Consider the following 23,147-nt stretch of genomic DNA (forward strand, 5'->3'; position numbering starts at 1 on the left):
TTCCTCTCCCACCCTCATACCCTGTGGTCTGTTAATCATGTTAAAACCCAAGCAGAGGGGTTCAGGATGGGGAACACATGTAGATCCATGGTTGATTCCTGTCAATATATGGCAAAAACCACTACAATATTGTAAAGCAGTTAGCCTCCAACTAATAAAAATAATTGGGGAAAAAAAAAAAAAACCAAGCAGATAAATCTCACCTATTGTTCACTGAAAGAAGCCAGGCCCACAGATGTATATAATGTACAACTTCATTATAAGCAGAGACAAAACTAATCCAACATGATAGGTGTTCAGAAGTGTGGTTGCCTGTGCAAAGTGAGGATTGCCTGGGGAGAATGTTAGGAGCTTTCTGAGATACAGAAGTATTTTGTATCTTGGTAGTCATGGTGGATGCAAAGGTGTACACATTAGTGGAAACTCATTGAAGGGAATTCCCTGGTGGTCCAGTGCTTAAATAGTCTGTGCTTCCACTGCAGGGGGCACATGCTGCATGGCCTGGCCACGAAGAAAGAAAAGAAACTCATTGACTTGTTTACTTGATATTTGTGTAATCAGACAAAATGAATTTTACATCATTACAAAGAAAGCTGAACAAAGCAGAGGAAATCTAAGTTATTATAGTCCTGCTCTGTCTCTGTTGAGATCCTCCAATGGCTTCCTATTTCGCTGAGTGAAGCCTGGTCCTCCCTGTCATCTGTACGACCCTGCTTGTTTTGACTTCTTTTACCTCTTGGACTCTACTCCAGTCACACTGGCTTCCAGTTTTCTTCTAGTTCCCCAGGTATTTCTCTGCCTCAGGACCTTTGCACTTGCTGTTCTGTCTGGGATGCTCTTTCCCTGGATGTCCACTTAATTATCTCTCTTATTTCCTTTGGAATTTTGCTTACAAACCCCCTTCTCAGTAAGGTGTTCCCTAGCCACTGTGTATGAGATATTAACCCCTTCCTCTAAAACATCTTCTATGACTGTCTTGCTCTATTTTTTTCGTCCCTAGCATTTATTACCTTCCAACATACTTATATTTAAGTACATATATTTTCTTATTTTCTTTACTGTCTAAGAAAGCCCCATGAGGGCAGATACGGCCTACTTGGTTCACTACTTTATTCCCAGGATCTAGATCAGTGCGAGCTCACAGTAGATTTTTAATACATATTTGTTGAAGAAATGATTTATTTGCCTTAAATATAATGTAAGGATACTTTTCACTATCACCAGAAATAACTGCTAGTTGATATTGGTTACTGATTGAAAACAAAATTTTTTGACAGGACTATCAGAGAGCTGCAGGGCCAGCTGGAGTACGAGCGATTACGCAGAGAGAAGCTGGAATGTCAGCTGGATGAGCATCGAGCGGAGGTGGATCAGCTCAAGGAGATGCTGGAAAAAGCTCAGGTCCCCAGCTTTGTGGCTGTGGTTGGTATCCTTCTTAGCAAGTTTATGTTTCTCAAGAGATAGCATATAATAGTAGCCAAGAGTACAAGCTTTGGATGGTGCTATTTGGATTTGAATTCCAGCTACAACCATTTTTTGGTTTGGACAACTCATTTAACCTTTCTGTACCTTAGGTATAAATTGGAGATAATTTATAATTTCTAGCGTATATAATTTATAATTTCTAGAGTATTCTAAGAATGAAAGGAATATATATATGTGTGTGTGTGTATACTATGTGTGTGTGTGTGTATATACACACACACATATATTGAAGAGATTAATTATTAATTTGTACAAAATAAAAAGAAGCCAGGAAGTTTTTATTATAAATCATATTTGAGGTGGTATAGATCTGGAACAAAATTAACTCACCCATGAGGACTTTAATAACCACTTTAAAAAATACTAAAATAATATATGTCCTTGCTGTAAAATGTTAAAAGCAGGGCAGATGCTCCTTCCCATTTTGAGTTTGATTCTCCTGAAGAAGCTGCTGTGGTTTGGTCTCGTATTAGACAACATTCTGTTCACCTGCAAACACATGTGTGTATTTCTATATGCAAATTCAAACGTTTTCTGTGGGTTTTGGTATCTCATCTGTGCTTAATTTTCCAGGGGATATAATTAGTCATCATAATCAATCCATTCTCTTCTTTTGCCATGATCGTCTGATCTCATGTTTAGCCCCTGGAGACACTTTAGTATGGAGAGGCTGGCTGGGGCAGTCCTGCGTTGTCTTCTGGACACATACCTTTTATAAACTACCACACTCCAGATCGCCACCTGTCCGCCTGTATCTTTTGCTGCATACCTTTTGAGTCAATCCAAATTGATGGTCAAGCCCTAGGAAGTTTTTGGGGCTTTAGCTGTTTATGATTACTCTTTTCTTGCCCAGAAACGTGTATTCCTAGGGTAAGTTTGACTTCATGCTCTAGAGCACCTCCTCCCTAAGACCTTGCTCTGTACCAGCGATGTGTAGCTCTCAGGAGTGCTGACTGTGGTCCTGTGGTCTAGGCCCATTGGGTTTTGTGGTCCTGTAGGTTCCACCAGTTTTTGTAAATGAGCAAATGTCAGTGACCTCTCATGGAAGCTGCTTATTTTCTGTTCTGCAAAAGTTTCTGGGTCTCAATTTTCTCATCTGTAAAATGGGGATGACACCTACCCTGTGGGGTATTGATGTTAGATGAAATACTGTGTGAAAATCCTGAGGTATCTTCTGTCTCCAGTATTCATAGTATTACATTCTCCCTTCCTCATATCCATTCCTCTTTTTTTCCTTTCTTTCTTTCCATTTTCTACATTTGAGTTGTGTAAACATAGTAGATAAATGAATGTGTAGAGCCCTATGCATCTGAGAGTTAGAAGGAATTAGTTTATTTTCAAGTCTAAACACATAGTCTAAATAAAATGAACTTTTGATTCTGTGCTTACTTTTATAGAGGCTTCAGGAAGCCTAAATCTTTCTTCTGTCACCTGCTGATAAGAGACCCATGATTGGGTCTCCATCTTAAGATTTTGTAAAATAATATATAAAAGAATCTGCAATAGTATAATTTTTAGCCAGAAAAAAATTTCTTTTTTTTTTTTTTCCCTTGCATATTTTTTTTTTTTTTTAATTTTTTTATTAGTTGGAGGCTAATTACTTCACAACATTTCAGTGGGTTTTGTCATACATTGATATGAATCAGCCATAGATTTACACATATTCCCCATCCCGATCCCCCCTCCCACCTCCCTCTCCACCCGATTCCTCTGGGTCTTCCCAGTGCACCAGGCCCGGGCACTTGTCTCATGCATCCCACCTGGGCTGGCGATCTGTTTCACCATAGATGGTATACATGCTGTTCTTTTGAAACATCCCACCCTCACCTTCTCCCACAGAGTTCAAAAGTCTGTTCTGTATTTCTGTGTCTCTTTTTCTATTTTGCATATAGGGTTATCGTTATCATCTTTCTAAATTCCATTTATATGTGTTAGTATGCTAAAAATTTCTTAGGCTAGTTTGATGTAATGCACTTAAATATAATAACTGGTTTTGATAATAACTTTTTATAGTGCTTTCTCATATACTATCTTAGCTTATATTAACCCACCTCACCAGCTTATTGTTTTCTATTCTGTTACATGTAGCCTACCTTTTTCTGAACTTGCCCAACACTTTCCCACCCCCAAGCCTTTGTTCGTTGTTTTCATTTGTAAAGTTCATCACACTGCACACTCGTTGGGGTCCTCTTTGATATGTGGCTTCCCTGATGGCTCAGATGGTAAAGAGTCTGCCTGCAATGCAGGAGACCTAGATTCAATCCCTGGGCCAGGAAGATCCCCTGGAGAAGGGCATGACAACCCACTCCAGTGTTCTTGCCTGGAAAATTCTTTGGACAAAGGAACCTGGGCAGGCTACGGTCTGTGGGGTTGCAAACAGTTGGACATGACTGAGCAACTAACATTTTTAATATGTATATTGTACTTAAATAAAAATGTTTACTTAAAAAACTTAAACTAGACGGGAACTCTAATAGCTTCGGGAGAGATGTCTGCCCACAGATTGATGCAGCACTGAACTCCTCATGCTTCCGGCTAAAACCAGTGTCATTTGGGAGGTCGTTGGTGCAAAACTTTGGGCCATGCTTGCTAATCTAGAATGGCCAATGTGGAACTGGTAACGTTCCATGATTACTTCTGGGTTTAACTTTCTCTTGTTTTCTGCCTACAAGGCTGTGGAACATGGTTGGACTTTTCTCTGTCCTGACATCCTAGCCTGTGAGCCCATTAATGGTCCTTGGAACAATCTGAGAGCTTAAGTGAGTTTATCCATGCTGAGCTGTTACTGTAAGGAAGTTCTAGAAGTTTGTGATTTCTCTGTATTGGTTATACTGTTTTGACAGTCTTATTAAGCCTTTTTTCATAATCAAGAATCATATCGTTTTAGTTGTATATGCTTCCCAGAACTCCTTAGGTTGCATGGAACTTTGTAAAAACAAGAATCCTCCCCCCATCCCCCCCAAAAAAACCCAAGAATCCCATATACCTTTGTCCCCAGTTTCATGTGCAGTGTTGTTGGTCTCTTTAACAAACCTTTATATTCTTTCAGATGGAAACTGGTTAATATTTAGAATACATACATTTTCATACAGGGGTTTTTGGCTAATTTATACTTAGAATTGGTTTCGGTGCCTAAGCATCATGATTTATGTCTTTAATCTCTCAGTATTGCAGTTCTTTTTCCCCAAGTTTGGGAGAAAACACATATTAGGGAGAAAAATGTTTCTTGCTATAATTTATGAAGAGGAAATGAGTAATCTTGGTGAAGAATGTTCCCCAAATGCAAAAACATTTGGAATTTGGAACTTTCAGTGAAGACTTACCGGAGGCCTGTTGGGTGCCAAGCACCTATTTTCTTTTGAAGTAGTTTATGGTAAGGCTTGGTTTGATAGAACAAGTTACCTATTTGATGTTAGTTGAGGCCCCTTTGATATATAATCACTCTTTCTAGAATATTTGGGATTGTTAAAAACCTCCTTTAGGAGTTAGCATATATGAAAAAGGGAAATAAATGTTACTGTTAGCAAAAGTCTGGTAACGCTATTAAACACTAGAAAATTGGCTGTCTCTGACAAATAGCTTCCTGTGTTTCCCTGCATTTTTTGTTTCCTTTCTCTGATTCTATCTTAGTTGGATGAGGTTAAACTCCTGCCCTACCTTGTTGGGGTCCTCTAATGGACCAGATCCTGGTGGTACGGAGTCAACGATAAGAAAGTGAAAGAGGGAGAGAGAGAGAGACAAAAAGACCCGGGGACCTAAGCTCTGATGGAGCAAAGGTGCTTTAATGATTTTCCTATGAGTATATATAGGCTGTGGTACAAGAAACTTCTTTCAGGAATGATAGAGATCAGAAAACCAAATGTACAGCAACCGTTACCAAGGGAACAAGGGGTAATGTTAGTCACAAGGTCAGGACACAATCCATATCTCAAGAAAGGAGAACGAGACTAAGCAGTTTTGTCCTAAAGAGAATGTTTACTAAAGGAGACCCAAGCCTGCCTCACACAACGACCTCAGTCCCTGGGAGCAGCATGCTGTTCCGCTTGAAGAGGGACAAAGGACTCATGAGACACAGCACGTAGGAATCCTCCTGTCAAACATTCCCTGACAATTCCCCCTTATTTATTTATAATATTTGTAAGAAGAGTTCTGACCATCAGAGTTTATTCAGTTTTAACAATCTTTGCATGAAGGCAACAGCAGACAACAAATATAATTGTTAAGATAATCACCAAAATTATAGTTCTAGACCCAATGCTATGAGTAAGGCTTTCAAACCATCCATGTGGGTCTAGCCCAGATAATTGATCAGCCAATTGTTTAGCTAAAAGTTCCCATACTAGTGGAAGAGGGCAGATTATTAGGAAAGGTTTCACATATTTCTTTTTTGTAATAACTGTACATTCAGAAAGGCATTATCATATATGTTTTAAAAATGAAACTTGATTTGTTTCCAGTTGTAGCCACTATTTTAGAAATGAACAGGAGTAACATGAAATTGAGTAGAATTTCAATCATATTTTGGCATCATCTGTTTTTGTACATCTGTTCATTGATCTCCAACCCTTTTGATGGCTGTTGTCAGTTCCTGTATTTCTTTTTGAATATCCTCATCTATTTGAGCCTGAGTGGCCCACATGGTATGAACATCTTTAGTCCAATTTTGGATAAAATTATGTGTTTGAATTGAGGTTTGTAAAGTAACACTAGTGATGGCAGCAATGGTTCAATTAGTTATTAATCCTATAATGCCAAAAATCAGCCATCCAATGAATCGTTTAGATCACTAGAGCAATTTAGTAAATAACTGGGAAGCAAGTCTAGCCTTGGGACTTTCTTCCCAGAGCCATTTATTGGTAACCATAGATTATGTTGAGATCGAAGAATCAAAAGGGAGTCATTTTTTAAGGAAATAGAGGAGTTAAGTATATAATTTACAATTTATGCAAGTTACAGAGCGTAAAGTCTTATTGAATTGTAAATTTCCTATAGCTACAACAAAAGGAAGTGGAACATAGGCTTGTATAAAATATGATTGATTATAGTGAAAGAGATAATTGCTATAGCTATGATTGGTCCCTGTGAAATGTCTGGTCCAAGTCCCAAGTTCTTCGGTGTTTGCAGCAAATTTTCAGATGTCCCATTGTTTAGGCCCAATCTGTTTATCAAGGATGATTCGAGGACGAGGTGGGGGTCATTCCATCGTCAAGCTAGCCAAGAAGTCCTCTGTCATGGTAATGTTTCATTGTAGTATTAGTAACCTTCCATGTTACTTGAGTAATATAATCATACATAGTATTGTTAATATCATCTGAGCAGTTCAATAACCACATACTATGGGGTCCCCAATTGACAATTGTATGATTAGCTATAAACATTAATTTTCCTGACTTGGCCTGACATTTGTCCCAATGAACAGGAATATATTTAAAGTTCTTATTAGTAAACCCTTTGCATAGTGTTCTTTGTTTTTTCTTTAATTCTTTTCCTAAAGTTTTAGTAGTATAAACATGATTCATGGACAAAGAAAGGGCAGTAAGTAATCCAAGAAGCATCAGAAAGTCCTCTTTTGGAGGCAGGGGAAGGCCTAAGTTTGTCGGCTAACGTTTATGCATAATTCTGTTGTGCCCATACACAAAGGAAGGATTTCATAACCTAGAATGATATTAATTAGTTTTTCTTTTTCTTCAGGATGAGAGGGCCCCTCCAAGTTCCAAGGAAGGGGCATATGTGTTGACTCATTAGTGGATATGATTGGTCCTGTATCTGTCCATTTTACAACCTACAATAAAAAAGGGGGGTTAGGTATATAAACCCAGTAAGTGTGATCTATCAGGTCAGCCTGAGCGGGAGAAGCAAAAGCAAGCAAAGCAAGCATAGCGAAGAAAAATATTTTCAGGATTCCGAGGCATTCCCTGTTGAGAAATCAGATTTTTAGTTTGATTAGTAAGGGTTTTCATCTGTCCCCAAGTAGGGAGATCATAAGGTCGATGACGTCGAGTGCGGCGTTTTTTGGAAATTTTTAATGTCGCCATGGCTTGTATTGGAATTCTTACTTCCTGGGTTTTTTGCTGTTTCATCTCTAGTCTGAATGCTGGGGGCCCCCTTAGGTTGAATCTTCTGAAGAGGAAGTCATGTGAGCTCGTTGGATCCATCTGGAGAAATAGAAGCATATCTTTTCCCTGTAAGATTAGTTTCTTAGATTTCCATTGATTAGTTAACCCGTCTTGATATCAAATGGGCAAAGGAAAGGAGGTGTCCTTTAATGTTTCAAAACTTCTTTTTTTGTTTGTTTTTTTGTTTTTTGCTTTTGTCAAAACATCTCTTTGTGGTAAGTTTAAAAAGTTTAAAACAAATAAGGCTATATTAACAATAGTTATAAAAAGAAAGGAAAGCGATAATGATGAAAATATTCTTTTTTTTTTTTTCTCGAAAACATTCTTAGGAAATATTTCAATCCAAAAGAAAAAAAATCATTCAGAAATCTGTTTGGGACTGATATTTGGCTGTGGTTTGTGTTATTTGGGGCAAAGGATTAGGAGTAACCATCAAATATTTTTTCCTAAGTGAAATTATTGAAAACATGATGTAGAACAACTTGACAAATGAAATGTTGCTCACATTCAAATATATTTGACCTTGTCCTTGAAAAAGAAATGCAGCTTAGCAACTGTTGAATCTCACTGTTCAGTGTGTTAAAGAGGATGACTACACTTCCAAGACAGACCTGAAAAGAAGGTGAACATTCCACATTTCTGATATTCTTGGGAACAAATAATCCATTCGGGAAATGGTGTCTTTTTTTATGCCGTTTTCGCCCTGCTTTAAGAATCCTACAGATTGGGAACAGAAATAAAGTCACATCAACAATAGTTATAGGCTTAAAGACTACACTACACCAGAATCTAGTAAAGTTTGCTCTGGACAAGGAAGACAAACGTGTTCCTGTGTATTTCCTCTTATTTAATTTTTTTATTTGCAGTTACAGTGTGTAATGTGTTTGTCCAATCATGTCTTGTGTTTGTGGATTATAAGGAATGTCTGCAATCTGTTTAATAGAGAATGAATGTAAAAATTGTTTGAACTGCTTAGAAATATAGGCAGAGTCATTGTCTGTTTTTATAGAATTAGGTGTTCTCATTATCATGAAGTAAGTTGATAGGTGGGTTATAACATGTTATGTAGTCTTACCTTAGAGAGGTGTTGCCCCTAGAAAAGAATTTGTATTGATCGAGACATGTAAGAAGGAAGAGGAAGAAAGTTCAGGACAATGAGTTACATCTATTTGCCATAAAATTTTCCTTCATTTGTCATAAGCCCTTCTAAAATTCCAGCACTAAACATCCTTAAAAGTTAAAAGGCCAAAACAAAATATGATAGCACAATAAACAAATGCAATGTTTATTTCAGATAAACACATCATACTTTGTGGTTTTCATTGTGATCCACCCAAGCAATTCAACTGCATTTTCCAATACAAAAATTTGCAGTCTGAATGTATCTGCTGACCAAAGTTAATTCTGTTAAACGTTGTTTTCCCAGAATTTTTCTTTTGTTTCTAATTTGGCCTAATTTGGAGAAAGAACATTTGCTGTAGCTAGAACGACAATGAAAAACTAGCCTAGCAAAGCCTATGCAAATACTACTTTATTCTATAATAAATGTTTCAACAATTAAAAAAAATATTTTTGTATTCATCATTTTATTTGCCATTTCTTATATTTTTCTATTAAAAGCATATATTTTACTTTTCTGTAGCAACCATGAAATGTCTTGTATGTTAGCATTTTATAGACCATTGAACATATTTATCAAATCATATTATATATATATCCATTCCTATACAAATATATATTTATATTCATTAACAGCTCAAAATCTCTTCAGCTCTTCTGCAAGAAAATCCCCTTGTAAGAGTAAGCCAATGTTAAGCAATTAACGCTTCAAAATCCTACTTCATTTGGAAATGACCCAGCCATTCAACAAACTTCTACTACTTAGTTCAGCACAACTCCAGAAACCTAAGTCACGCCAATCCCAAGAGACGGCTCCAGATTATAGATAATAGATCATTCTATCAAAAATACAATTATTTCTAATAGAGCTTATCTAAAAGTTTTCATCTCATCTATATATTTGTATATATATATAAAGAGTTACCTTTTTGTTGACAAACTTAGCCCACCCCAAACCAAGGCATAACAATAGTATTATATAATGTTGATGACTCAAGACATGTCCCAACTAGATTAACATAATTATATTTAAATCACATCCACATTTAAATAAACATACCCAACATTGAACACCCTTCAGTTCATGTAAAGCTGAATCTAAATAGAGCTCATTAACTCCACACTATCCAAAAACAAAGACATACATTGAGATGTATATAATTTTAGACACATAGGCATAGTTCTCCGTTTGAAATTTAAAATATCCTTTTGTTTTATTTGTTTTGAGCTCCACCAATTTGTTAATGGCTAGAGTCCTAGATAGAGTGGGCTGTGTATCCCAAGGACATGATAAGAGTTAACTTAAGGTTTTTTCTTAGGCCTGTTTTTGTTTCCCAGGCAGAACTGGAGCTCCAAAAAAGTATTTTAACAAGTTAACCTTTTCCTAACTGCGTGTGCAAGAAGAACCGGTTTTGCAATTTCAAAAAAGATTTTATTTTAAACAGTTTTCTCTGGAGTCTAAAGAATATCATAGCCATTCAGTGTCAAAAATATCATAAATCCTTTTTGTAGCTATGGTATATTATTAATGATATATGCATGAGGGAATTGCTGTCACATAGGAAGTAAAGCCTTGGCTACAAAATTTTGACAAACACTAGGACTGTTATGGAGAAGGCAGTGGCACCCTATTTCAGTACTCTTGTCTGGAGAATCCCAGGGATGGGGGAGCCTGGTGGGCTGACATCTGTGGGGTCGCATAGAGTAGGACACAACTGAAGTGACTTAGCAGCAGCAGTAGCAGGACTTTTAAGCATACCTTGAGGTAACATAGTCTACTGAAATCTTTTATGAGGCCCGATATGATTAGGATAAGGGAGAAAGAAAGTGAATTTCTCCCGGTCTAAAGGGTGTAAAGGTATATTAAAAAAGCAATCTTGTGAATCAGTAATAATAATGTGCCAATTTTGAGGAATAGTAATAGGTGATGGGATCTCTGGTTGCAATGCACCCATAAGTTTCATAAAAGAATTAACTTTTCTAAACTCTGTTAAGAGACACCATTTGTTATATTTCCTTTTTATAACAAAAATAGAGTTCCAAAAAGAGCAAGATTCTTCAATATGTTTCAATTTAATTGTGTGTTTATAAGTTCTTTAGTAGCTTGTAATTTTTCTTTCATAAGGGGCCATTGCTTTGTCCAAATAGGCTCATAATTTTTCTCAGTTATTTTAATAATTGTTTTGTTTGTTAAATGAGCAGTGGCCCCTAGGAAAAGTGAGGAATGTATATCTGAGTTTGCCATTGCATAAGTAAGTCCCTTCCTATTAGATTAAGGGGTGCATCTATCACATAAGGTCTTAATGTTGTAGGTTGGCCTTTTGGTCTATCATATGGGTAGATTTGAGTATTTTGATAAATTTCTTGTACTTTGGTTTGAGAAATTCCTGCAATTTGGCAAGAGACCTTTTGTATAGGTCAGGATTTGGGCCACAAATGTTTGGAAATAATCATAATATTAGATCCAGTGCCGAGGAGACCAGAAAATCTTTTACCATTAATTTTGATATTTATATTTGGTTGGACATATTTAAATACCAATGATGTCCATAAGGATTGTTTTTGATGTGTATTGCCAAATCTGCCTGTGCGTACATTATTAGAGGAGTTAATAGAAATGTAAGGCAAAAGAAGTAATTGAGCAATTTTGTCCCCCCTTTTGAATTGCCATAGAATCTGAGCTGACATCATAATTTGAATTTCTCCTTTATAATTTGAATCAATTATTCCAGGGTGAACAGTAATTCCTTTAGAAGCCAAATTAGATCAGCCAAGTAAAAGACTGAAGGTTTGTGGGGGCAGGGGTCCAAAAAGTCTAGTAGGTATTCTAGAAGGGACTGCTTAAGGGTAAAGGAAAAAATCATTTAGGGCCGGTATATTAATGGCAGCACTGCTGGACGTTGAGGGTTTGAGGGAAAAGATAGAATTTGCCCCTGGTTTTTGTTGTAGGTGACCTGGGAGGTCCCCTGTTTGGAGTTTCCTGGAATAGGTTTTCCTTCAATATCAAATTTAAATTTACTGTCTTTGGCGCAGTGCATTCCTCTATGGCAGCAAGGGCAAATTTTTGGAGGTTTTTTATTAGCCTTCTTAGGGCAGTCCCTTTTTAATCGGTTTTTATCTCCACAGGTAAAGCATCCTTCATTTCCCTTTTTAAAAGGTAGTAGCCATTGTTTCAGCTAGTATTTGCATCTTTTAAGTTTTTGATCCTAGATTGTGACAAGCCTTCAAATAATCAATAATAGTCCTAGTCTCACAAATTTCAGCTATAGCTCTTTGATATTTCTGATTTGCATTCTCATAAGCAAGTAATTTCTCTAGCTGTTTTTTGGTTTCTTCTCCGATTACAGTATGGGAAATAGCAGCTTCAATAGCAGCTTCTAATCTAGCTTAAAAATTAGCATAACTTTTCATTAGGTTCCAACAAATGAGAGACTTTTGGAGTTGCGACTGTTGGCAGAGGAGAAGCATTTGGAGCAGCCGGGGCAGCGCTAGTAAGAAAATTTTGAGATATTTTGTATTGTTTAAATTGGGCCTTTTGCAAAGTTTAATCATTTAATTTATATTTATATAATAAGTGTTCTGTCTGTTGCTGAATATTGGAAGGGCTAGAATGTACCTTTAAATGGCAGAATTACAGCTTTAATAAGAGCCCGTAGGGGCTAGAAATCAATTGGAATATTTTTTCCTTGTTTGGCTGCTCATTTAACATTTTCTTTGACCTGGAGCCAAATTTCTAAATCAAAACTGCATTTATCAGGAAACTAAGGATTATGTTCAACTACTGTTTGAAGGCAAGCCTCTATTCATTGGCGTGAAACCAGAAGTCCCTGAAATTTAAACAAATGGTGAAGTAAAGTAGAAAAATAGTGGGGCTGGCCAGCTGTTTGACCCATTCCTTAGTACTTACCAACCTCAATAGGTCCCTGAGTCACTCTATCCGATATGCCACGTATACCAGTGTCCCTGTTCGGGCGCCATTTGTTGGGGTTCTTTAATGGACCGGAACCTTGAGGTACGGAGTTGACAATAAGAAAGTAAGACAGAGAGAGAAAAAAAGACCCAGGGACCTAAGCTCTGATGGAGCAAAGGTGCTTTAATGATTTTCCTATGAGTATATATAGGCTGTGTTACAAGAAACTTCTTTCGGGAATGATAGAGATCAGAAAACCAAACGTACAGCAACCGTTACCAAGAGAACAAGAGGTAATGTTAGTCACAAGTTCAGGAGACAATCCATATCTCAAGAAAGGGGAACGAGACTAAGCAGTTTTGTCCTAAAGAGAATGTTTACTAAAGGAAACCCAAGCCTGCCTCACACAATGACCTCAGTCCCTGGGAGCAGCGGGCTGTTCCGCTTGAAGAGGGACAAAGGGCTCATGAGAGACAGCACGTAGGAATCCTCCCATCAAACATTCCCTGACACTACCTCAGTGTTTTTCTTTCATGTACATCTTTTCATTCATCCCCTGATGATCTTGAGGCCCTCCTGAAACCTGGGGGTCAGCTGAGCATCTATTTTCCATCTGCTACTCCACCAGACTCCTGAGTGGGAACCAGCTCTCATGACTTTTTGTATACCTACAGCACAGTATAAACAGTACACAGTACAGTTGTAGGAAGTGAATGAGCAAATTTTTTGCTGAAAGATAATTGAAGAACAGTTATAACATGATCTTAGGTGTCAGACAAAATTTGGATTAAAATCCTGCCATTGACTTAGTTTTGTGACCTTGGGGAAAGTTGGTTAACGTCTTGGACTTCTGTCTCTGTATCTCTAAAATGTTGGTAATACCAGCTGCTTCACCTTGTTGTATGTGTAACGTATGAAATACAGTGGCGCCATCTGCTAAACCCCACTAAAAGCTTTGTTGTTCTTGGTCTTCAGACTGGTTGGCAAGCTTTTTCAAGAGAAGGGGCCGTAATACTCTGTGCCCACCAGCGCCTGGCCACTATAAGGGATGGCTAGCAGATTCTCCATCTATTCCTCACTCAGGTTTGCAGCTGAGGGGGAGGAACAGATGTGTGATTTTGTTTCCCTGGGTGGTGCTGCAATCACAGCAGTTTCCTTCTGTGCTCACACGCTCCTATGAGTTAAGTGACTGACCTCATTAGCAGAGGTGTAGGTGGGAACACCTTGGGGACTGCCACCTCTAGTCATTGGCTCTCCTGACAGACATGCGCCTTGTGATGTTCCTGAAACGCCTGCGTTCAGATCTGTCCTGCTCAACCGAACAGAGCATTTTTGACTAGAAGAATTATCCAAAGATGACTGACATATATGAGTATCTGATGTTTCTAGTCTTCTTTTCCTGCTGCCCAGAGCCTTTATGAAGTGAGTCTTCTGTGCTAGATACTGAGAATACCATGATGGATGGGAAGTATTCAGAAATAGTGCGTGACAGGGCAAAGCAGGACCTGGGCCGAGCAGCTGGGGGCGCTGTGTGAGCAGGGGAGGCGGGCCAGACCCTGGGGTGTGGCTCCCAGCCCAGTGGGGCTTGCAGAGTCCAGAGGGCGGCATGTTAACGCTCTGTGTTATTTCCTGTAGTGATACGCTGTGAAGTGTTGGTCAGAGAGAAGCAGGAATGACAAGGCGTTCTGTACTGGGTGTGTGAGGGGAAGGCAGGGCTGGCTGATTTCTCAAGGTGCTTCCCAGGCTGATGAGTCAGTGCAGCATGATGCCCTGGTGCTTCAGATGTAAGAACTTATTTACACAAAATTCTAAAAGAGATGTATACTAGAGTTGAAAATTATCAGCATGGTTAATTTTTTTTTTTGAAACAGATAATGTAGAAAGATGAAAATGTGTCTAGCATAGAAATCCTAAGACATCTAATTTGGCCATCTTTTCCTTTGTAGGAAGATGACATTTCCTGTGACTTAAGCAAAGAGAAGAGGCGAGTGAAGAAGAAGGTGTCTTCTGGGGGAGTTTTTGTGAAAAGGTACTAATCAGTAGATAGCTTTAAATAAACTTTTTTTTTCTATTTTTAAATAGATATAAGTGTAAATCTATATAAATTCATCTCAGAATTACTCTGATGCGTAGTTATTCCAATTCTGAAGGCAGAAATATGTTACATAATGTCAAAGGGTCCAATTCTGAAGGCAGAGATATGTTACATAATGTCAAAGGGATTAAAATTACATGGACTCAGTTGTATTTCCCCTCCCAATATACTTTTTATATATTTATGTGGGCAAGTCAAAACTGTGAATTATTAATTTTTCCAGTATTCACATAAACTTTAAAATTTAATGCAGTTAGTAATAAAAAGGTTTAGTTATATATATTAAAGATTGTTGAAAGTTCTGTTATGGCTTCATAATAAATTATATTTCTTTTACTTTCTAGAGAATACTATTTTACCAGTGTAGGCATAGCTTTCCCCCCCCCAACTTTTCAAATGACTTTTTAAAAATAATTTATTTTACTGAGGTGTAGTTGATACACGGTGTTAATTTCTTCTGTACAACAAAGTGGTTCAGTTATACATAAATATACAGAGATTCTTTTTCACATTCTTTGTGGTACACAGTAGTACACTGTTGTCTACCCCTTCTGTCAGTATATATAATAGCCTGCCTCTGCCGTCCCAAACTCCCAATCCATCCCTCTCCCACCCGTCCTCCCCTTGGCAGCCACAAGTTTATTCTGTGTTGGTGAGTCTGTACCTGCTTCATAGTTAAGTTCATTTGTGCCATATTTTTAGATTCCACATATAAGTGATGTAATATTTGTCTCTAATATGCTTCATTTAGTATAATTTCTAGGTTCATCCATGTTGCTGCAAATGGCACTATTTCATTCTTTTTTTATAGCCGAGTAGTGTAGCCATTCATTTGCTGATAGACACTTGTTTCCACATCTTGGCTGTTGTGAATAGTATTGCTGTGAACACAGGTGCATGTACCTTTTTGAATTATAGTTTTGTCTGCCTATATGCCCAGGAGTGGGGTTGCTGGATCATATGGCAACTCTATTTTTAGTTTTTTGAGGAACCTCCATACTGTTTTCTGTAGTGGCTGCACTAATTTACATTCCCACCAACAGTGTAGGACAGTTCCCTTTTCTCCAGACTCTATTCAGCGTTTATTTATAGGTTTAAAAAATATGTATTTTTGGCTGCTCTGGGCCTTTTTCGATGTGTGTGGGCTTTCTCTAGTTGGAGTGAGCAGGGGCTACTCTGTCGTTGTGGCGCACAGGCTTCCTGTTGTGGAGCGTGGGCTCTAGGGCGCTCAGGCTTCAGTAGTTATGGCTCACAGGCTTTGTTGCCCTGTGACTTGCAGGATCTTCCCAGACTGGGGATTGAACCCATGTCTCCTGCATTGACAGGCAGATTCTTAACCACTGGATCACCAGGGAAGTCCTGTAGATTTTCTTAATGATTGTCATTCTGACCAGTGAGTGGTGGTACTTCATAGTAGCTTTGATTTTAATTTCTCTAATAATTAGTGACGTCAAGCATCTTTCATGTGCTTCTTTAGTCATATGTGTGTCACCTGACTTGATTGTTAAAGAGCATCTGAACTTGGGAGAAAAAGACTAGTAAGTTTTACTTACTTGTTTTTTAAATGTTTGCTTATTGAACTGTGCTGGGTCTTAGTTGCAGCATGTGGGATCTAGTTCCCTGACCAGGGATCAAACCTGGGCCTCCTGCATTGGGAGCTCGGAGTCTTAGCCACTGGACCACCAGGGAAGTTACAAGACTAGTAAGTTTTAGAAAAGGACAACTTTATAATAACAACCAAATATCTCCAGGGAAGTTTACATAAAATGAAAATCAGCTCTTGTAAAAAGAAAAAATACATGTGTGTTTGCTAAAAATACACATCTAAATAATATGCTTTAGAATTCAGCCCTTGTTCTGTCTTGCAGGCTTTATAAGAAAGGAAAAATAGACAAGGTTGATTGGACAGGATGATAATCATGTCCAATGATCATCACGCCCACAGCCCTTGCTTCACTGGCAGCAGCCGTCTCTGCACACCCCAGGCTGCCCAGCCTCTCAGCCCTGGCAGGCACTGTACATGGTGCTAAAGGGCATTTTGGTCCAGTATCACCAGGGCTTGAATGCCCTGACATGAGTGCGTTTGGTTGCTAAGAGGTGTTTAGGCTTGTCAAGGGCTATAAGCAAGTGTTAAAAAGTGGCCTACCGATCCTTTCTGTAACTATTACAGTCATTATTGTGCAGTAGGCTTTCAATCTGTAGTAAAAACGATTGTCACCATTTATTGGGCACCTTGTGTGTGATCTGTGTAAGTTCTTCCCATGTATTACTGCTTAGTTTCCACCACAGCTTATATGACGGAGTGTAGTGCTTTATACATGTAGGTTAAGGAATTCGCCCAGAGTCACACAGCAACGTGGAGCTAGGGTTCTAACCTTAGGAGGGAAATTTCAGAGTCTGAATTCTTCTTTACCACAACCGGAATTGCCAAGTCTAGCATCCCCCTCCCCTTCGGGGACGTCACGCAGCCTTACTTTCTCCTTCAAGCCTGGTAACTGTAAGGTGGTCCCGCCCGGGAACACTGTCTTCTATTCGCTCAGTTTCCTGTTTGTTGTACTTGTTCCAGTTTTCTTGGGGCCGTATCTCCGTCTGTACAAGTGAGGCAGGAAATACCAGGAGAGCGTTTTAATAGAAGCACACACCTTTGTGGCAGAGGGTCCCTGGTTGTCTCCCAGTTTCTCTTCTTTTTCCAAAGTATTAGGATTTACCTGGAATTGTGGCTACTCAGGCTAAGGGCTGACTTCTCAGTTTCCTTTGCAGCTAAGATGCGAAGTTGTGGCCGAGAAGAGTGTGAGCAGAAATGCCATGTATAACCTATGGTCATGTCCCTAAAGAGAAAGCGTTTTCCCACATCCTGCCCCTTTGTTCTTCTGCAATGCTGTAAGCTACTGAGTCACTGGACACTGCCAGGAATGAACCTGGACACACGAGAAGAGCCTGGCTAGAGTTGCTAAGTACTAGAAAAATGCAAATCAAAACTACAGTGAGTCATCAGAGAACTCAATTTGGAGATTACTCTTGTTATTAAGAGTATAAAATCTGGAGTTAAAGTCTGTGTGACTTACCCACTGTGTGACCTTAATTTCACTTAGCTTGTTGCTTTAGCTCTAAAATGAGGATAACCACCTGCCTAAGAGGACTGCTGTGACAAACAGGTGAGTGAGATATATTATTTAGCATATTTTTTTTTTTCCATTTATTTTTATTAGTTGGAGGCTAATTACTTTACAATATTGTACTGGTTTTTGCCATACATTGACATGAATCAGCCATGGATTTACACGTGTTCCCCATCCCGATCCACCCTCCCGCTTCCCTCCCCGCCCAATCCCTCTCTCGTGTTGTATAGTCAATGTGGCTGTTCTACAGAATGCCAGCCACTAACCTCAGTGTCTGTGCACAGCCGTTCCCACCGCCTCATTGTTTCCTTTACACTGAGAAAACACTGGGACTCAGTTCAGAATGGCGTGAAGGACAGGATCATGGAGCTCGCTTCCTCCCACAAACACATCAAAAAACGCATCGACATGTGGGACAAACTTACAGAATACCTACAAATGCTTGCAGATCTCTTACAACCAAAGCTCCAATCTCTAACGTAACTGGGAGGATGAAGGGAAAGGGAGAAGAGGAATTGGGACGGGACCTGCACGTCTGGGCGCGTGCTGTGGAAGAACGCTCCCTAGGCAGGAGCCTCCTGCGGGGCCAGCAGATTGGCGGGGACAGGGAGGGCACTTCAGGGGCTGGAGGGCGGGGTGGGGTTGGCCCACGGCGCTGAAGGGCACAGACGGACCACCACGGAAGGTCCTGGCCGCCTCCCCGCACTTCCAGCCCGAGACGCATACCTGCTGGCGTGCGCGGCCCCTGGGTGCGCGTGAGACCTGAGGAGGGACTCAGCCTGGCTGCGCAGGGACCGCCCCGCGGGGACGACCGCTTGTACATCCGGGGAGGCAGGGCTGCAGGCCGCGCGGACGGCTGGCCGCCCCGCTGCGGTGCGGGGACGCTCTGGCGGTCTTTCCGACGAGAACCGCGTGCGCCTGGGGGCCTCTCGGCCACTCGTGGGCTCCAGGGCTGCAGCTCCAGTGGCTTGCTGAGTGCCTGTGCGCTGAACTCATCACCAGGGCTTATCCCACAGGAGCAGAGGAGTGAGCGCCGTGTGTGTGTAGAAAGGCCGGTCCCAGACAGGAGTGGGGAGAAGTGTCTGGGCCACTAGGGCCTGCTTCTCCTTTAATCTCACTGAGCACGTGTGGCAGGGCGGCTGAGGAAGTGTTTCCACTGTATGCTACTGGAGGGTCCTTCACATGGAGGGAAGACATAGTCCCTCTTAAAATTTAGTGTATTTTACATTGTGCAAATGAATAATTTACCTGTTTACTGTCTATCTTCAACTAAGATCCTCAGTTCCATGGGAAGGAAGCCAGGTTCAGCTCTGCATGTGGGGACCAGCATGCCCATAGCAGGCATTCTTATTGAGTGAATAAATGTACTGTAGAACTTATTACAATGGAACCTTTATGATCTTATTTACATACAAATTTATAATGTGCTAAGAATTTTCTTAGGCAAGTGAATTCTGAGATATTTTAAATCAAAATACAAGACAAGTACAGAAAGTTTTATTTTGTAAACAAGTCAGCCATTAGATCTTTGAAACAAATTTAGTTGGAAAGTGATTCTCACTCACTAGACCATATATGGGCTGGTCTTTTGACTGCTCTATAATTTAGATTCCCTATTTATAACTAAACAAATGATGGAGGTCATTTTGAGTAACTAATGGATCATCAAACTTAAAAGTTTTGCCAAGGCATATGTGAAATCTTGAAATATTTAGCACTTCTTGGCCTTGGCTTCTTGATCTGGCTAAAACTGAAGGTCTGAGATGAAATGATATTTTGTACTTTCCTTGAAATATATATCCTATTAATAGACGCTATTATCAAAGAAAATAGACCCAGTAATGTCAAAACAAAAATATAAAAATTCCCCACGACTTTCTTGAGAGTAGGGATTACATGCCAATAGACATGTGCTGAATTTTAAAAAGCTTTGTTTATGTAGTAAATTTAAGATGGGTTCCCAAGAAGCAGGGATAAACCGGTTTTTGTGAATTAGAAATTAACAACTCTACGGATTTCATACTGAGTGTCATATACTTGAACTAGGGCACATATTATTTTAAAATTTATTGTTTTAGTTCATTACCAAAAAAACCTAACTCTAGCTATATGATAAGTTGCTTTTAAAATCCAAACAACTTTGTTATTGTATATATTTTATATAAAAAGGTAATTGTGCAGTAGCTATCACAAAGTTGAATACAGTTAACAAGCCTGTGGGCTTGGGAATAGCTTTCAGATTTGCAACAGATATGAAAGAAATCCTATATGATTTACAGTCCTTCCAGTAAACAAAAGAAAAGTTTAGTTCAGTTTCTATGAGCTATCAAAAGCATAAAGACAAAAGCCCTATCTCAAATCTATCAAGTTTTGAATGGCCTCTTTCAACATAATAAAGACATACATGAAAAAGACAAAATATACCTTCCATTCTAAAATATTTCCTTTTAGTCCATATGTACTTTAAATAATCGTGTATTCAGTTCCTACTATAACTTTAAATGTTCAGAGTAAATCCATCCAGGCAGTGTTCCAACAGTCAAAGCAGCAGGAGTAGGAGCATGCATAACTACAGCAGTTTCACTGTTATTTCCAGAGTCGATAAAATCCCAATGCTATTGCCAGGCAAGTAAACACTGAGGCTGTGAAAAGACGAATCTGTGTTATAGGTCATGCATTTGAGATTATCCTGCAGAGACAGACAGAATAATGTCATTTTCAATTTAAATTGAAAGCAAAAAAAAAAAAATCAGGAAATCCAGCCAATCTTCTACCTTAGGTTTTTTATCCCCTAGAAAATTAAGCTAACAATAAAGGATATTAATTAGGGCATGATTAATACCAATTCTTAGAAGCTTCCTATATTTTACATAAGGATGACAGTAATTTAAAAAATCTGTTAGAATCTATAAACAGTGTTTCAAGTCATTATTAATACTACCATTATTAACAATACTACTTTAAATAATTATAAATTAATTTCAGATATAATTTTTAAGTGAAAAACTTTTCTTGCTGACATTAAAAAATTATGTCATTAAGCTAGAAGAACATCCACATGATCTATAAGACAAATTGTCTTAAAAGTACATTAAAAATTATTTCATAATTATTAAAAATTTATAAATAAAAAAATGAATTGTTAATGAAAACCCTTCAGAAACAACTCAGTGAGGTAGAAGAAAAGGCAGAAAAAGCATCAGACTTTTTAAATAGTTCATGTACCACCTATTGTCTGTGTTACATCACTCTAAATAGAAAACCTTTCTGTTCTCCTTAAGGTGGTGAATCTGGGTGAGGCTTTTGGACTCCCTAGTATTTTAGTTTGTTTAAACAGTCATGATTTTAGAGACTCTGAGATGAAGAGCAAACTTCAGTGATTAAAGACATAAGAAACAGCCATTCATAGTAAAGCTATCCTATTTTTAATGTGTAAATTATTATATATTATCCCATTTGACCACACTACTAAAACTTGGTTAATGACAAGAGGTCCCTAATTTTAAGAAATGGGATTAGGTCTAAGTCACGGTGGGAAGCTGGACATTTGAGGAGAAAGAGTAACACTTAAAGAATTTCTTGTCTTGTTGTCACTGGTCAATTACACATTCTCTCATTTGATCCTGCTACTATTTGCCATGTTCCAGGCAGTGTGCTGAAGAATTCCATATATTACCTATCTAGCCATGATTAAAACCCCATGGAGTTGGTGATAGTATCCCCATCGTATAGATGAGCAACAAGCTCAAAGCTGTACTGTGAGCAACGGTGGAAGCAGGACTCAAGGCTGTGAGCACCTGACTCTAAAGTAGTTGCTGCTGCTTAAAGAGCAGAGCAGTGCCTGCAGAACCAGTAGTTGTAAGTCCTCAGTGAAAAAAGGAAAGGAACACAGGAAATCTAACTTTCTGAACAGACTTAGTGATTTCTTTTCCCACTGCCACTAAGTCTGTTAGTCTGCCTCATGTATGTCCACTACTGAATGAAAAGCTTTCTGGAGACCATCACCATGACACTGCGTCTGTAGGTAAATACACGAGAAGACGCTGAGTGGAACAGCAGCTCTTCCCAATGGGGTGCTTTGAGATCTATTTTCAAAGTGGGAACGATCACTCCAAACTGGGCTGATCTGGAACTTCCCCTGAGCATTAGTACTGAACAGATCTCTGGTTCCAGAGACTTTTGCTAGGGTTTTTGAAACTCATTTTAGCCTTACAATCCTTTTTTTCAAATGGATCTTTAGCAGAAGCCCAATATTTGAAAAAGGCAGAAATTAAGTCATTCAAGTTGAGGAGAAGAAGGGGGGTGTGGAGGTGAGCATCAGTAGGGGGCTGGGGTCATCTTTACTCCTACTGTTGCGCCAACATACTGAGCGCCTGCCGAGAAAAACCACTGATGCTATAAAGCAGCTATTTTATTTTGGACAATAACAACACAAAATCCTAAATGTGTATATCTTTTTGATCCCAGTTTTTAGATGTGCATAAACAATTAATTATATAGAAATTCTAGCATGAAGGCACAAGGATGTATATGTGTGTATGTGTATTTATTCACACACATATATGACTATTTGGTGCAATATTATTTTTAATAATGAAAACTTCAGAGCAGAACGTCTGTAAGTAGATATATTTAGATAAATTATGGTATTTTCATATTATAGAATACTATGATTTCTAGTAAAAAGATATCTATGTATTCATATGGAAAGATGTTCAAGACATTTGGTTAAATTTTTAAAAGTTGTAGCTTGTAGGGTATCATCTAATTACTGTTTTAAAAATCTATAATGTTCACATACAGAAGGAAAAGCCTAGGAAAGATACATACTACCAATAGTAAATACATATGGGGAGGGAGAAGGCTTTCATTTTTACTATATTGCTTTTCAATTATACAAACAATTTAGGATGAAAATTTATTACTTTTTTATAAAAAAGAAAAATACTACTCGAGGGCATTCTTCCTAACTCCTTGGGGCTCTATAAATTGGTCAGGTCACAAGGTTCTTGACGAACTCAGTATGTGACAGACTAATTCTGGGCAGTATCCCTGCGTCCTCAGTTGGATTCAAGAATGGAAGTAATTTCTACCCCTTTGTTTGCTGTGGTTTTTAATAGCCTATATCTGTTTTGGTGATCTGTACCTAATTGTGGACTACCTAGTTGAATCTTTGCATCATTTTGTACGGGTGTTTATGTGTGTCTTTGACTTCCGTACACTTTTTTCCTTTTCAGAGGATGCAGAGTGGCCTATTAAACGTACATTTTCCAAGCACTGCAGGGGACCAAACAGTAACTCTG

General features: G+C 38.7%; 2 protein-coding genes across 7 annotated transcripts in view; one reads left to right on the forward strand and one right to left on the reverse strand.

Moving 5' to 3' along the window:
- ANKRD42 (ankyrin repeat domain 42) overlaps positions 1–15,027 on the forward strand; it is a gene marked incomplete at its 5' end in the record, with an annotated part of 64,417 nt that extends 49,390 nt beyond the window's left edge. Inside the window, 2 exons of the mRNA XM_061159727.1 lie at positions 1,278–1,422; positions 14,577–15,027. Of these exons, the coding sequence (XP_061015710.1) occupies positions 1,278–1,422; positions 14,577–14,666 (235 nt within the window). The remainder of the gene's footprint in view (positions 1–1,277; positions 1,423–14,576) is intronic.
- A 4,292-nt stretch (positions 15,028–19,319) lies between these two features.
- The window catches only part of CCDC90B (coiled-coil domain containing 90B), a 33,066-nt gene continuing 29,238 nt past the window's right edge, over positions 19,320–23,147 (reverse strand). For 4 of the 6 annotated variants that reach the window (XM_061119749.1, XM_061168449.1, XM_061168451.1 and 1 more), the window contains one exon: positions 19,320–20,486. In XM_061119749.1, coding sequence (XP_060975732.1) covers positions 20,431–20,486 — 56 coding nt within the window. In that variant the 3' untranslated portion in view covers positions 19,320–20,430. Of the gene's footprint in view, positions 20,534–23,147 lie in introns of all 6 variants that reach the window. The other 2 variants (XM_061168459.1, XM_061168454.1) reach the window with 1 other exon arrangement.

Source organism: Dama dama, chromosome 2 (assembly GCF_033118175.1).
Source record: "Dama dama isolate Ldn47 chromosome 2, ASM3311817v1, whole genome shotgun sequence".
Lineage (NCBI taxonomy): Eukaryota > Metazoa > Chordata > Mammalia > Artiodactyla > Cervidae > Dama > Dama dama.